Genomic DNA, 13914 nt, shown 5'->3' on the forward strand with positions numbered 1-13914 from the left:
CAAGTGTTACAGGATCTGTTCCCTGCCTACTTCTTCACAAGCCTCAGAATGCACCTTTCTTGTGTTCTCCTCCTAGCCTCTTAGGCATTTGAGTTCTTTGAAAGTCCCATGGTGGTTATTCTTGCCTTAAGACCTCCCCTTAATTTCCACATACACTCTTGCCTCAGATCAGGTCCACTTGTTAGATACTCTTATTGTAATATTCTATATGGAGCCTTTATAGTGTGTCTCATAGTTAACAGTTGTCTGATTATTTGTCTCCCCTACCAAATGACTCCATGTGGGCTGAAATTTGGTCTACTTTACTTAGTGTTGTATTTCCAGAATTCAACACAACACCTAGCATGTAGTAAGGCACTGAAATATTTTTTGAATAGACTTCTTGTGATAAACACCTGCAACTCCAGAACTTAGCTGAAGTGTGAGTTTTGCAAATAATTTCAATGAAGTTATAAAATTCTAGTTAGGACTCGCTTTCACATTAGTAGAGACAGTTTAGGATCACTGGATTAGGATTCTTGTGCTCCTTGCTTTGCCACCTAGCTTGTGACTTCAGGCAAAATACTGAACCTCTTGAAGTCTCAATCTTCTCCTTTGTACATGAACTCAATAGTAACCATACCTTCCTAACTAGCTTTGTGAACCTCAAAGAAAACTGCAGAAAACACTTTGAAATTTGTAAAATACAAATGCAAGGTCTGATTCATAAAATATCCATGTTCTCTGGAACAGTCAAGTCCAGAATGAACCAAGTCATGCAAGAGAAAAAAAGATGCTTAAAGGCAACAATAAGGACGTTTGAAATATGTTTCTAGCAAGAGCGAGGATGGATAAGACACAAAGAATAAAGTATTTAGTACTTAAACTTTATTTCCCTTTTGCCCCAATGTACCCCAAAGAAAAAGAAATCAGCTTGGAGGGTGATATTCAAGCTCTGAAATGTAAAGTGATATACATATGATGGAATTAAAATCTGAGATAGTCAACTGATTTAAAGGAGCTAGTTGCTCGAGTCGCCAGATTCAAATGAATTACATGCTGGGTGCTGAAGAACTTGCAGATAGGATCTCAGAAACTGGAAAACTGAAACCTCCCAGCAGAGTAGGAATGTATAACTTTCCCAGTTTTTACAGTTTTAAAAAGTTATGTCCTAGAAACTACTAACAAATTTACTTGACTTTATGAAGCCAGCATGGTTTCACTAAAGCACTATTTGTTCAATAAACTAATTGATTATCTGCTGTGCCAACCTTTGACCATAAGCCCTCAGTCTACTGAGAAACATACCTGTATAAACATAATTGCTTCGATGAGCCCTCTAAAGTGATATCAATAACAATGCAATGTGTAATGTATTTTACAAGAGAGAGCGCTGAAATCAGTCTCATTACATTTTATTTTGCAGCATTGATCAACATCATGGAAATGCACATTCAGCAGGTTATTTAGTAAGATTTCATGTATTCTTATGCTTGAGTCATTAATTCAACAAACCAATATTAAGGACCATACTGTGCCAAGGGCAAAGAAATAAAATATGGTTCCTGCCCTCAAAGTACTTACGTCCTGGTGGGAGAGACAGACGAGTTGTAACAATTATAGTGTAATAGGTAAAATGTTATGATGGAAGGAAGCAAAAGGTGGCTTGGGAGCACTGAGGGGCATACTTTAAAGAAGAGAGAGGTGGTTTGTCGGGGAAAGATTTCTTTCTTTTTTTTTTTTTTTGAGGAAGATTAGCCCTGAGCTAACATCTGCTGCCAATCCTCCTCTTTTTGCTGAGGAAGACCGGCCCTGAGCTAACATCTGTGCCCATCTTCCTCTACTTTATATGTGCGACACCTACCTCAGCATGGCGTGCCAAGCGGTGCCATGTCTGCACCTGGGATCTGAACTGGCGAACCCCGGGCTGCCAAAGTGGAACATGCACACTTAACCACTGCGCCACTGGGCTGGCCCCAGGGAAAGATTTCTTAGCAAGGGAACACTGGAGGTGACACTTCAAGGCTACATAGGAGTCACGATCTAAAGAAAGAGAATAAAAGGCATTCCAGACAGAAGGAACAGTGTGGAAGAAGGCCCTGAAAAACGTGAAGAATTTGGGAAACGAGCAAACTGACTAAAATGGAGGCACCATGGTGGAATATGGCAGGAGTCCAGGCTAGAGAAAAGTCAAACCATGATTGAATGCCACCTTAAGGAAAATGAACTTTATCCCAAAGCAGGGAAGTGTTTTAGTAGTTGGGATGATTCATAATTGGTTGAAAAATCGTAACCAAAAATCTTGATTGGGTGGAGCTGTGTCAATCAGGAGGGATGTCTCCAATGCTATACTATAGAACCTTGGCTGCACCCAATTGTATTCAACATTTTATCCATAAAATTAATGAAGAGATGATCTGCTTAGCCAAAGCAGATAGCCAGTGTGAAAGAAGAGTCCAAACGATCTTGACAGGCTGAAACAATGAATGAAATCTTACAAGATAAAATAGGTACACTATTGAGGATAATTAACAAAAACAGTTCCATACTGAGAAAGCTAGAACTAGATGTCTCCTGAGACCTTTGACTTTTGAAATTTTGTGACTCTATTTCCAAAGAACATTTGTCCTCCTTTAAATAGCTGGGTCTTCTATTTTCTTGAAGATCACTTTCTTGGCAATAATCTACATAAAAGCACCCAGTATACTTGAAACATAGTAGATATTGTTTTATTCTTATCTTTTTGTTTCTCCTTTTTTTTTCTTCCCCTAATCTGATTGAAACATAAGTAGCCAGTCATAGGAGAATGTTTACTTCATTCAAGAAGGAGTCTTCTCTTTTGACATAAAGTACAGGAGCTATACAGCATGTTTCATCAAACCCAAGACACTAGTAATTGTAAGACATCATTTTATGTACCACTAAGAAATAAAAAATGCTGCCAAGTATAATTTAACACACTATTAATTGTAAGACATCCCAATTTTAGAGATGTTAAAATGTAAAAAAAACGTCATCATAGAATTGATGAAATAGGGGCCAGCCCTGTGGCCAAATGGTTAAGTTCGTGCACTCCACTTTGGTGGCCCGGGGTTTCGCCGGTTTTGATCCTGGGCGTGGACCTAGCACCACTCATCAAGCCATGCTGAGGCTGTGTCCCACATGCCACAACTAGAAGGACCCACAACTAAAATATACAACTATGAACTGGGGGGCTTTGGGAAGAAGAAGGAAAAATAAAAAATAAAATCTTTAAAAAAAAGTTGATGAAATATATCTTTTTGCGAGTAGAAATGGTAATGAGCCTCAGTACTACATTAATTTAAAAAAGGGATTATTTCCAGAAATATTTTCTAATTACAAAAGGGTACACTATAATTAGATAATATACTCTTTTGATAATCAACGGTTTTGTGATTTGTAGGGAACTAAATGTTAGGGCTAATTTGTAGCATTATTTCCCATTCTAGAAGTTCCTGAATCTGTCTAATTAAACATCTGAGCAGCAAAGTCTTTAAACATTGATTTTAGGATAGTTAGGGAGTTGGCCTCAGAGGAAGCAGATCTAAAACTCAAAAGCTCAGGAGCAGATCTTTGTTCAGTAGGGTGTCTGAGGTCTATTATAATGATTGTCAAAATGATTTCACTGGCAAACATTACAATGTAGATGCAAAAGACTTGTTGACTAAGTGGATATGAGGGGGAGTATGGAGTCTAGAATGACTTCCAGGCTTCTGGGAACTCTGGATGATGGTAACACTCACTGAGATAAGAATTGGAAGACAAGGAGAAGAGGACTTGGAGGAAGATGTGTCAGCACTCATCACCATTAGACTCAGGCTGGATGGGATATACTGTTCTCTGTAGATCAAGATGGATCTGCAATCATTTCTCCAATAATGATTACAGGATCATAAGCAATTAGAGTTGGAAGAGATCTTAAAAATCACTTAGTTCACATCCACCTCCTCTCATTATCCCCCAAAGCAGTGTTTGAATTCCCTTCATGCTCGTCCTGTGAAATAACTATCCAGGGAGAATAAACTGCTTAACTTCTCTCAGTCTCAATTTCCAAAATTGTAAAAGGGACAATAATATTACCTACCTCAGAGAATTAAATCAGATAATAGATATAAAGCAGTAGTGCCTAGCAAGTGTTCAACAAATAAGTCCTTAATCAATATCAGCTTAAAAAAGACAACGCTGTACAGTTTGTAACCCATTAATAAATTGTTAAATCAATTCTAGTGTGTAGCCACCAAGGAATTTAAAGAGGTGAAATAGAATACATAACATGTATCTGAGTATTATTTCATAGAACATTTGTTTCCACTTAACTGTGGGTATATATGCATATGTGTATTCTGGGTCACAATGTGACATGTATTACTGTGGGTCAGGTGGAAAAAAGTTTGAGAAGCACTGCCACATACATTAGTTCTTTTCTTCCTCTGCTGATTTTTCATATTGAATGCAGACATTATTTTCAAAGAGATTATCCCTCTGTCAAAGCCTTGGAAGCTACAAAGTTTGAAGTACTGTATCTCTGTAAAATTTTTGTTTCCAGCTACTAAGACAATATCCGGTAAATAGAAACTGCAAAATACACATTGATTGAACCAAGAAATAAAATGAAAATATATAAAGATTAGAGATTCTTAATGTTTCCTGGGTGATCAGACTTCAGTTGTTGAAAGTTCTGGACCCTCTTTGCAGAAGTGCCAAGCACTCACAATTCTGCCCATTCCAGAGAATTCCTGAAACTCCATTGCTCTCTATCTATGGCCTTTAAGTTAAGAACTCTAAAGTGAAGATATTTAACTTCCGACTGTGAGGTCGAGAGCGGAAGAAGGCTCGCGGTTAGATTACTTTTTAAGATCTCCTACAAATCCTAGGATTCTAGAGCTTTGGTGCTGGGAGAGCACAGGCAAAGATGGAAAGAAAACAGTACAGTCTGATTCCATTAGTGCTCTTGTCAAAGAATAGTGGGGACTTAACATTTCTTTTACATACATTGTCATTTGAATTCCACGATAATCCTGTGATGACGGAACTGCAGCTCGGAGGGATTTAATGATTTATCTAAAAGGACACAGCAGGCACGCTCTGGAAAAGGCTCTGGAAGCAATTCTTATTCCACACCTTGGGCACTGAAGTTGGGCAGACAAAACAGCCCGGGGAGGAAGGGGTGGGACCGCGCATGCGCACCGTTGCATCAGCGCGGGCGTCTCCTGAGTTTCCTTTCCCAGGCACCCTTCCTCTCAGTGCACTACGGTGGCCGACGGGAGTCAGACGCTGGGGATGAATGAAGGTGCTGGGTGCAGGTTGAAACAGTCTTCTCCGCTTTCCCCTCCCTTCAGTCCGGGTTCTGTCTTTGTGCGGTGTCCTCTTCCAGCCCCCGTCGCACCGCCGACCCGATTGGTCCCGGCGTCTGGGTTCTTGGTGCCTGGGTCGACTCAGGGCACAGCTAGGATTGGGGAATCCGGGTTATCGCCTAGGCCCAACTTCAGCCCGCGCTCTTGATTTCTGCCGCGTCCCGCCTCTAGGGCGCGGAAGCCGGGTGGGGTCCCGGGAGGCTGGAGGGCAGATCTTAAGGTATGAAGCTTCCGCTTCTCAGGCCTCAGCGCGTTGCCCGGTCCCTGTCGCCAACCTGCCCGACTTTGCTCAGCCGCAGGGACTGGTTGGTTCTCATTACGCCCGGGGTGAGACCTATGAGCACAGGAGTCTTGGCGCCTCTGCTTCATCAGCCCGCCCCTCTGTTAAAAGGCCAGCTTCCCTTGCTTACTAGCAAAGCAACATTTCTGCCCACCATTCTGCTGGTCTGTGGGTCTTTAAGGGGATAGCTTTGGCTCCCTGCTCTCTGTTTTTTATTTTCTTTTTTGCCTCTGATTACTCCTGAAGACAGAAGTGCCCAAGTGGGACTCATCTTTCTCCCGTAGCTAATTGCGCCTCCACAGCTGTTTTTTGCCCTGTAACACAGGGGACATAGGATAGTGATAGGGCCTCTCGAGCGTTGAATCCAGCATTGATTCTGCTAGTGAGGCAATTTACCCATGCTTCCATGGACTCCTGGAGGGTGGGAAAGAGAAGCCTAACAGTTCTTGCCGTATGTTGTGTAGGCATGTGAAACTAACGAGGTGCGGAAGAGGAGCCTTCTTAACTGTGCCGTTCCTTTACCTTTATTTAAATTGTGCACTCATGACTGGCATAGAGGAGAAAGCCTTGGCCTGGGATTTAGTAGATGAGGGTTCAGCCTTGGATTTTGCCACTAACTAGTAATATTACTATAGGCCTGTTACCTAGTCTCTCTGGGCTTCATATTCCTTCTTTGCAAAATAAGAGTATTAGAACAAAAGACCCCTAAGGCTGGAAGAAACATTAATATATTCTATTTTCTTTCTCATTTTCCAGATGGCAGTAGAAACATAGAGAGCCTTTTATTGTGCCAGGAACATAGCCAACATAGGGGCCTTTTAAAGATCGACATGTTTCAGGGTTTTTAAAAAGAACGCTGTTCATACATGTGGAGGTTATTCCTCTGCTTTTATTTGTTTTTTTACCACTAGGATCAACAGTGATAATGACCGAGTGTACAAGCCTTCAGTTTGTCAGCCCTTTTGCTTTTGAGGCAATGCAGAAGGTGGATGTTGTTCGTTTGGCATCTTTAAGTGATCCAGAATTAAGACTTCTCTTGCCCTGCTTGGTGCGGATGGCACTTTGTGCTCCTGCTGATCAGAGCCAAAGCTGGGCCCAGGATAAAAAACTCATCCTTCGCCTTCTCTCTGGAGTGGAAGCTGTCAACTCCATTGTTGCGTTGTTGTCTGTGGACTTTCATGCTTTAGAACAGGATGCCAGCAAAGAACAGCAGCTTAGGTAATGTTATGTTATATAATATGTGCATTGGGGTTTACTTGGATTTGCCAAAGAAGAGGGAACCAAATTTTTTTTGGAGCTTTTAGGGCTTTTTATTAGATGCACTCCTCCAGAAAAGAGAAGATTGAGAATATAAACTTTGGAGAGCATTTTACTTAGTTCTCTTCTGTTTATGGTTAAAATTCTAGGATCTTTGAGTTCCATGTTATAACACGTTGTGTAGAAAAGTTTGGCTATATACACTGTTGTATTCGGGCTAAACTGATTAGACCAATTACTCTCAGTGGAAAGTGGGAAAGGTAAGTTCCCCTAGAGGAGAGGAATTTATTGGAATCACTTGAGAGGCTTTTTAAGCTGACATTGATTCCCCGAAATTCCGGGCAGATGTTTTGTCTTTCCCTGCCCATTGTGGGTCCAGTAGTGAGCCACTGTCAGTGCAGGTGGGTGTTAACTATCAGTTGTGATGGAGTCTTTACATAGGCTGTGAATCCCTGAAATAGATAGGCAACCTAAACAGTATTTTAGAAGGAATATATTCATGAAATGGATGAAAATAATTCATACATTCTTTTGTAGATTATTTCAATAAAAGATCATTTTCATGCTATTATTCCTGTGTTGGTCTTCTCATAATTGTTGCTTTACACGTCTGTACTTTATTAGGCATAAACTCGGAGGAGGCAGTGGAGAGAGCATCCTGGTATCACAGCTGCAGCATGGACTGACGTTAGAATTTGAACACAGTGATTCGCCTCGTCGATTGCGTCTTGTGCTCAGTGAACTGTTGGCAATTATGAACAAGGTGCATTTATTTTAATCACAGCTCAAAATCTGCATGATCTGATGTCTACACATAGAAGGTGGAAACAGGCAGGAAGGCAGGCAGGCTGCATCCTCTTCTACACGTATTTCTATTTGTTGTAGAAATGTTTTCCTTTCAAAGGCTTGGAAAGACACTAAATGCTTGCCTTAAAGGCTTTCTTTCTTAATAACTATTTTCTTTCATTTGTGCCTATTCTGCATTCTTTATCATAGGGATTTTTTTTCTGTATGGAGTCCATTCAGTGACTTGTACAAATTACCAAACTTGACAGTACTTTTATAGGATGTAAATTTCCCTGTAAAATGTTGTGAAGTATAACTGAAAAATGTATGTGATTCCTTTAGACACTGAATGAGGATTAATTATCTCATAGATAACACTGAGGAGGAAATATCAGAGCTGAACTGGACGGAGGGTCATCCGCTAGCCTCGCTCACTAGGTGACTGAATTCCTCCTCACACTAATGAAGGCTATTCAGCTTCTCATCTCAGCAAAATGATAGATTACTTGGGGTCTTGGACCTTTGGGTAATTATTTTAAGTTTGTGAATTTCAGGGGTCTACCATACAAAGAACTAAATTGCATCTTCATATTAAGATGGATTATATGAGATTAGGCCCAGAGTTTCAGAGGCAAAAGTTATTTTGTTAGAATTTCAAGGTCAGTTAAATTATAATAAATAAAGTTTAGTTTTATAAATTGTGGACAAAACAACTAAATTCTCTTTCCAAAGAAAATGCTGATAAGAGGGAGTTTCAGTTTTAGATAGTTTTTAAGATATGTTACAAATCTTTAAAAAAATTTCTTTCTGTTACAAGCATTTATTTCCATCTGCTCTTTTCTACTATACTGATGGTCTTTCCTTTCAACCAATATTTTTCCTACATCTTTTTCTCAATACTTCACTTGATAGCTCTAATAAAAGAAGTGACCTTTCTCCTCTGGGAGGTTTCCAGTTTTTCAGTTCAGCACTCTTCAGCATGTGCGAAGTGTGGTGATAAAACTACTATAGGAAATTTTTTAAAAAGTTAGTAGGTACTTTTGTTGACATAAATTTTTATTCTTTGTTTTTCCCACAGTTCATTTGGAATTGAACATGAATTTATGCTTGTTGTACTGCTTTAAGTTTACAGTTTTTTGGCTTTTTTTGAGCTACAACTTATGTAGATAGCATTCCCAGTTCATTTCTTTGGCTTGTCTTATTTTTAATTCCACGTGTCTCTATTTATATAGAAATAAATTATTGAGACCCATACTGCCATGTCTGAATAATAATTAATGTCACCACTAATTGTGGTCACATTGGTTCAGATTCATCAAATATTGCATCTTATGCTGCAGTATATTAATGACATATTAAGAGACATGGACGGTAAGCATAACAGATAATTACAAAAATAGTAAGGGATTTGATTCATTACCTGAAATTAATAGAGTTCATCATTTCTTTCTTCTTTTTAAGGTCTCTGAGTCCAGTGGCGAGTTTTTTTTCAAGCCATCTGAGTTATTTGAGAGTCCAGTCTATTTGGAGGAAGCTGCAGATGTACTTTGTATCTTACAAGCAGGTACTATCCTGAGTGTAAGATACATTTCAGATATCGTTTCTTATTAATTGATACCGGGAATGTCATGTTATTTTAAGGATCACCTAATAAAAATGTACTTTAAAAGATTAAGTTAAAAATGACTAATAGTAGGACAGTGATTAAGTAAATTATATTATTTCCATGGTATGGCATATTATGCAGCCATTAAATGGTGTATTTGAGGAAAATGTTCACAGTATGTTAAATATAAATATAAAATGCAAAGGGCAAAATGGTAAATAGAATATAATCCCAGTTTTGTTAAAAGTTAAAACAATATCCATGGGGGGAGTAAAATAAAATATTTTGTCAAAGGATGTGTAATGTATAATACAATGAACTATCACTCCTTGGTAGTAACATTGCCTTTGTTTTCTTATAGAGCTCCCTTCCCTGCTTCCTATAGTTGATGTAGCTGAAGCCTTGCTACATGTTAGAAATGGTGCCTGGTTCTTGTGTCTTTTGGTGGCCAATGTTCCTGATAGTTTTAATGAAGGTAAATTTTTTAAAAAATGGGATATTGAAGAGATTTGCTTGGGCATGTACAAGATCTATTTTTTGAGCTAAGAAGAAACATTTATGGGGTTTTATTTGAGAGTTTATCTTTTGAAAGTTTGTTAGTGAGTATTCATTGTAGAAATACTCAGTTTAGACATTCAACATTGTTTTGAGATTACAAATTTAAGTACAGTGAATATGTAGCAAGAAAATTTTTTTTGCTGTTAGTCACCAGTGCCATAATAGGACAGTAAAAAATACTGAAGAACTAGAAGATATAATCCCTACGCTCAGGGAGCAGGGAGGAGAAGACACGTGTCTGTGAGATAAGCAGAGAGCATTGTGAGATATAGGTAAGCAGAAAGACCAGCAAATCCATTGTTTTTTAGCCCTATTGCTGTCAGTTTGCGGAAAAGTATAGGGTAGAAATTGAGAAAAATCAACAAATTTTCACCTCTATTTCAAACTACTAGTGATTGAAGATTATTGTTTGGGTCTGAGTGATATAAAAATAAAAACATTTATTGAGCAAGGTAATTTGCAAATTGGGAGACAAGGAGGAAAAAGCATTGGATCTGGGCGTCGTGATTTCTGTCTTTATCACTTACTCTTTGTGTATCTCCGTCAAGATACTTAACTTCTCATCTGTAAAATGGAGGTATTGATAATATTTCCTGGGGCTGGCCTTGTGGCTGAGTGGTTAAAGTTCTGTGCACTCCGCCTCGGCGGCCCAGAGTTCGCAGGTTTGGACCACTCATCAGCCATGCTGTGGAGGCATCCCTCATACAAAGTGGAGGAAGATTGGCACAGATGTTAGTTCAGGGCAGATCTTCCTCACACACACACAAACAGATACTTCTTTTATGTTTCTAAGAGATTTATTGAATATCACATGATATGTAAAAGCCCTTTGTAAACTGTGTCCTTGCTGATTTTCTTTCTATTTATTCCACCAATTACAGACAGAGGAGTGTTGATGCCTCTGCATATAACTGTGGATTTGTCTATTTCTCCTTTCAGTTTTTCAGTTTTTGCTTCATGTATTTTGAAGCTGTTTTTGGGTCCATGTACATTTAGGATTGTTATATCTTTTTGATGAATTGAGCCTTTTTCTTTTTCATTATGAAATGTACTTTTTTATCCCTAATAATATTCCTTCTTTTGAAGTCTGCTTTATCTGATATTAATACAGCCCTATCAGTTTTTCTTACAATCAGTGTTTGCATGGTATATATACTTTTCCATCTTTTTCATCTATTTCTGTCTTCATATTTAAGGGATTTTTTTTTTTGTAAAGATTTTATTTTTCCTTTTTCTCCCAAAGCCCCTCAGTACATAGTTGTGTGTTTTTAATTGTGGGTCCTTCTAGTTGTGGCATGTGAAATGCTGCCTCATCATGGCTTGATGAGCGGTGCCATGTCTGTACCCAGGATTCAAACCAGCGAAACCCTCGGCTGCCAAAGCAGAGCGTTCGAACCTAACCACTTGGCCACAGGGCTGGCCCCTCCACTACTGTCTTATTAGCTATACTTCTTTGCTTTATTTTTTTCTTTGCTTTTATTTATTTACTTTTGGTTGTGGGGTTTATAGTATATCTCTTTAACTTATTGCAGTCGACTTTCAAATGATTTTATACCTCTCCACATACAATGTAATATACTTCTATTTCCCCCTCCTGTCCTATGTGCCATTGTTATAGATTTTATTTCTATGTGTGTAATATACCTTAGAGTACATTGTTACTACTTTTGCTTTAAACAGTTAATTATATTTTAAAGACTTTAAAAACATGAGGGAAAAGTCTATTTCTTTATCCACATTTACCATTTTTGATGCTCTTCATTGCTTTTTGTAGCTCCACATTTCCTTTTGGAATAATTTCCCTTTAGCTTGCAGAGCTTCCTTTAACATGTCTTATAGTTCAGGTTTGCTGGCAACAAATTTTCTCAGCTTTTTTTAGAAAAGTTTTGTTTTTTCCTGATAAAAACCTTATTTTGCCTTCATTTTTTTAAAGATTTTATTTTTTCCTTTTTCTCCCCAAAGCCCCCCGGTACATAGTTGTGTATTCTTCGTTGTGGGTCCTTCTAGTTGTGGCATGTGGGACGCTGCCTCAGCGTGGTCTGATGAGCAGTGCCATGTCCGCGCCCAGGATTCGAACTAACGAAACACTGGGCCGCCTGCAGCGGAGTGTGCGAACCTAACCACTCGGCCACGGGGCCAGCCCCTTGCCTTCAGTTTTGAAAGATATTTTATTTGATATAAATTTTAGGCTGACGTTTTCTTTTGGCTCTTTAAAGATGTTATTCTGTTGTCTGTGGTAATGTTTGACCTCTGTTCCTCTGTACATAATGTTTCTTTTTTTTCTCTGGCTACTTTGATTTATTTCTTTCTTCTGGCTACTTTTAAGATTTTCTCTCATAACTGGTTTTCAGAAGTTTGATTATGATGTGATTTTTCTTTGTGTGTATCCTGCTTGGAGTTTATTGAACTTCTGGGTTTATAGTTTTCATCAAATTTGGAAAAATTTCTTCAAATCTACTTTTGTTTTCAATTCCCTTTTTCTTTCTCAGACTCTAATTCTAAGTATGTTTGACTACTTGATATTGTCCCACCGGTCACTGTTCATTTTTTGGCTCTTTTCACTCTTTGCTTTATTTTGACAAGTTTTTATTGCTATGCTTTCAACTACCCTGATTCTTTCCTTTGTAGAGTCTAATCTACAGAAACAATCGATTCTCAAGGCTGAAAAAACTGTGTCTAGCATTTTACTTAGAAAGCTGAAAGTAATAGAGGCTATTAAATGTTCAGTTTGTAGGGGCCTGATCAAAAATGGAGAACGACAAGATGAAGAAAGTCTTGGAGGAAGGCGCAGGACAGATGCGTTACGCTTCTTATGTAAAATGAATCCTTCTCAGGCTCTCAAGGTCCGAGGCATGGTGGTAAGAGATCTTAGTATTTTTTGAGACAAATCCTTTATATTAGGACCAGGAACTTTTCTCAAGCTGACTTTAGAATGTTGGAGAGATTTGGAATTATAATTATATGCTGGGTGTATTACCTTCCTCCCTGGGTTTTTATGTTTTGTGATGTGTCTTCCTCTAAACTGTAGATGTTTTAGATTCAGGAGCTTCCTGGCCCTTTTTCCCCTTCATATTGAGTGCAGTTTGTTTTCTTTGCTGTGTTAGGTGGAAGAATGTCACTTGCCAGGCCTTGGAGTGGCTTTGACATTGGATCATACTAAAAATGAAGCTAGTGAAGATGGAGTGAGTGACTTGGTTTGTTTTGTTAGTGGCTTACTTCTTGGAACAAATGCGAAAGTCCGGACTTGGTTTGGTACTTTTATCCGAAATGGACAGCAGGTAAGGGATAAATATATGTATAGGCTAAAGATCGGGATATTTTGGCAATTAGTAAGAGAGAAGAAGACACTTTTAGAATGTTGTCATTAGACCAGTGGTTCTCAAACTCAGGACCTCCTAATGTTTAAAAAAAATCATTGAGGATACCAAAGAGCTTTTGTTTATGTGCTTTTATCTACTGATATTTATCATACTAAAAATGAAACCTTAAAGTTTTGAAATATTTATTTAACTTATTTAAAAATAGCAATAAGGGCAGCCTCAGTGGCCTACTGGTTGAGTTTGGTGCACTCTACTTTGGCAGTCCGGTTTCTGGTCCTGGGAACAGACCTACACCACTCGTCTGTTGGTGGCCATGCTGTGGCAGCGGCCCACATAAAAAAGGAAAAAAGGAGGAAGATTGGCAACTGATGTTAGCTCAGGGTGAATCTTCTTCAGCAAAAAAAAAAAAAAAAAAAAGTAATAACAATAACCCTATTAAATGTGAACATATTTTTTGTGAAAAATAACCATATTTTCTAAAACCACAAAAATTTAGTGAGAAAAGTAGCATTGTTTTACAGTTTTGCAACTCTCTTTAATGTCTGGCTTAATAGAAGCCTTTGGAAAGCTTCATGTACACTTGTGAGAAAATGTGAGTAAAAAAGCCCAATAATTTCTTAGTATTATTAAGGAAATATTTTTGGTCCTCTGGACCCCCTGAAAGAGTTTTGGGAATCTCCAGGATTCTGGTTCAGACTCGTGAGACCTGCTGCATTAGGTCATCAAAATAAATTATTATAGTATGTATAATTT

At 38.5% G+C, this 13914-nt stretch overlaps 1 protein-coding gene across 4 annotated transcripts in view; it reads left to right on the plus strand.

Annotated features, from left to right (window-relative positions):
* Positions 1–5188: 5188 nt before the first annotated feature.
* The window catches only part of INTS2 (integrator complex subunit 2), a 50272-nt gene continuing 41546 nt past the window's right edge, over positions 5189–13914 (plus strand). The window contains exons 1-7 of one of the 4 annotated variants that reach the window (XM_005597541.4): positions 5189–5303; positions 6546–6852; positions 7516–7654; positions 9139–9241; positions 9645–9758; positions 12569–12699; positions 12946–13119. In XM_005597541.4, the coding sequence (XP_005597598.1) occupies positions 5285–5303; positions 6546–6852; positions 7516–7654; positions 9139–9241; positions 9645–9758; positions 12569–12699; positions 12946–13119 (987 nt within the window). In that variant the 5' untranslated portion in view covers positions 5189–5284. Of the gene's footprint in view, positions 5575–6390; positions 6853–7515; positions 7655–9138; positions 9242–9644; positions 9759–12568; positions 12700–12945; positions 13120–13914 lie in introns of all 4 variants that reach the window. The other 3 variants (XM_001503757.7, XM_070227531.1, XM_023652938.2) reach the window with 3 other exon arrangements.

The sequence above is a fragment of the Equus caballus genome, chromosome 11 (genome assembly GCF_041296265.1).
Source record: "Equus caballus isolate H_3958 breed thoroughbred chromosome 11, TB-T2T, whole genome shotgun sequence".
Lineage (NCBI taxonomy): Eukaryota > Metazoa > Chordata > Mammalia > Perissodactyla > Equidae > Equus > Equus caballus.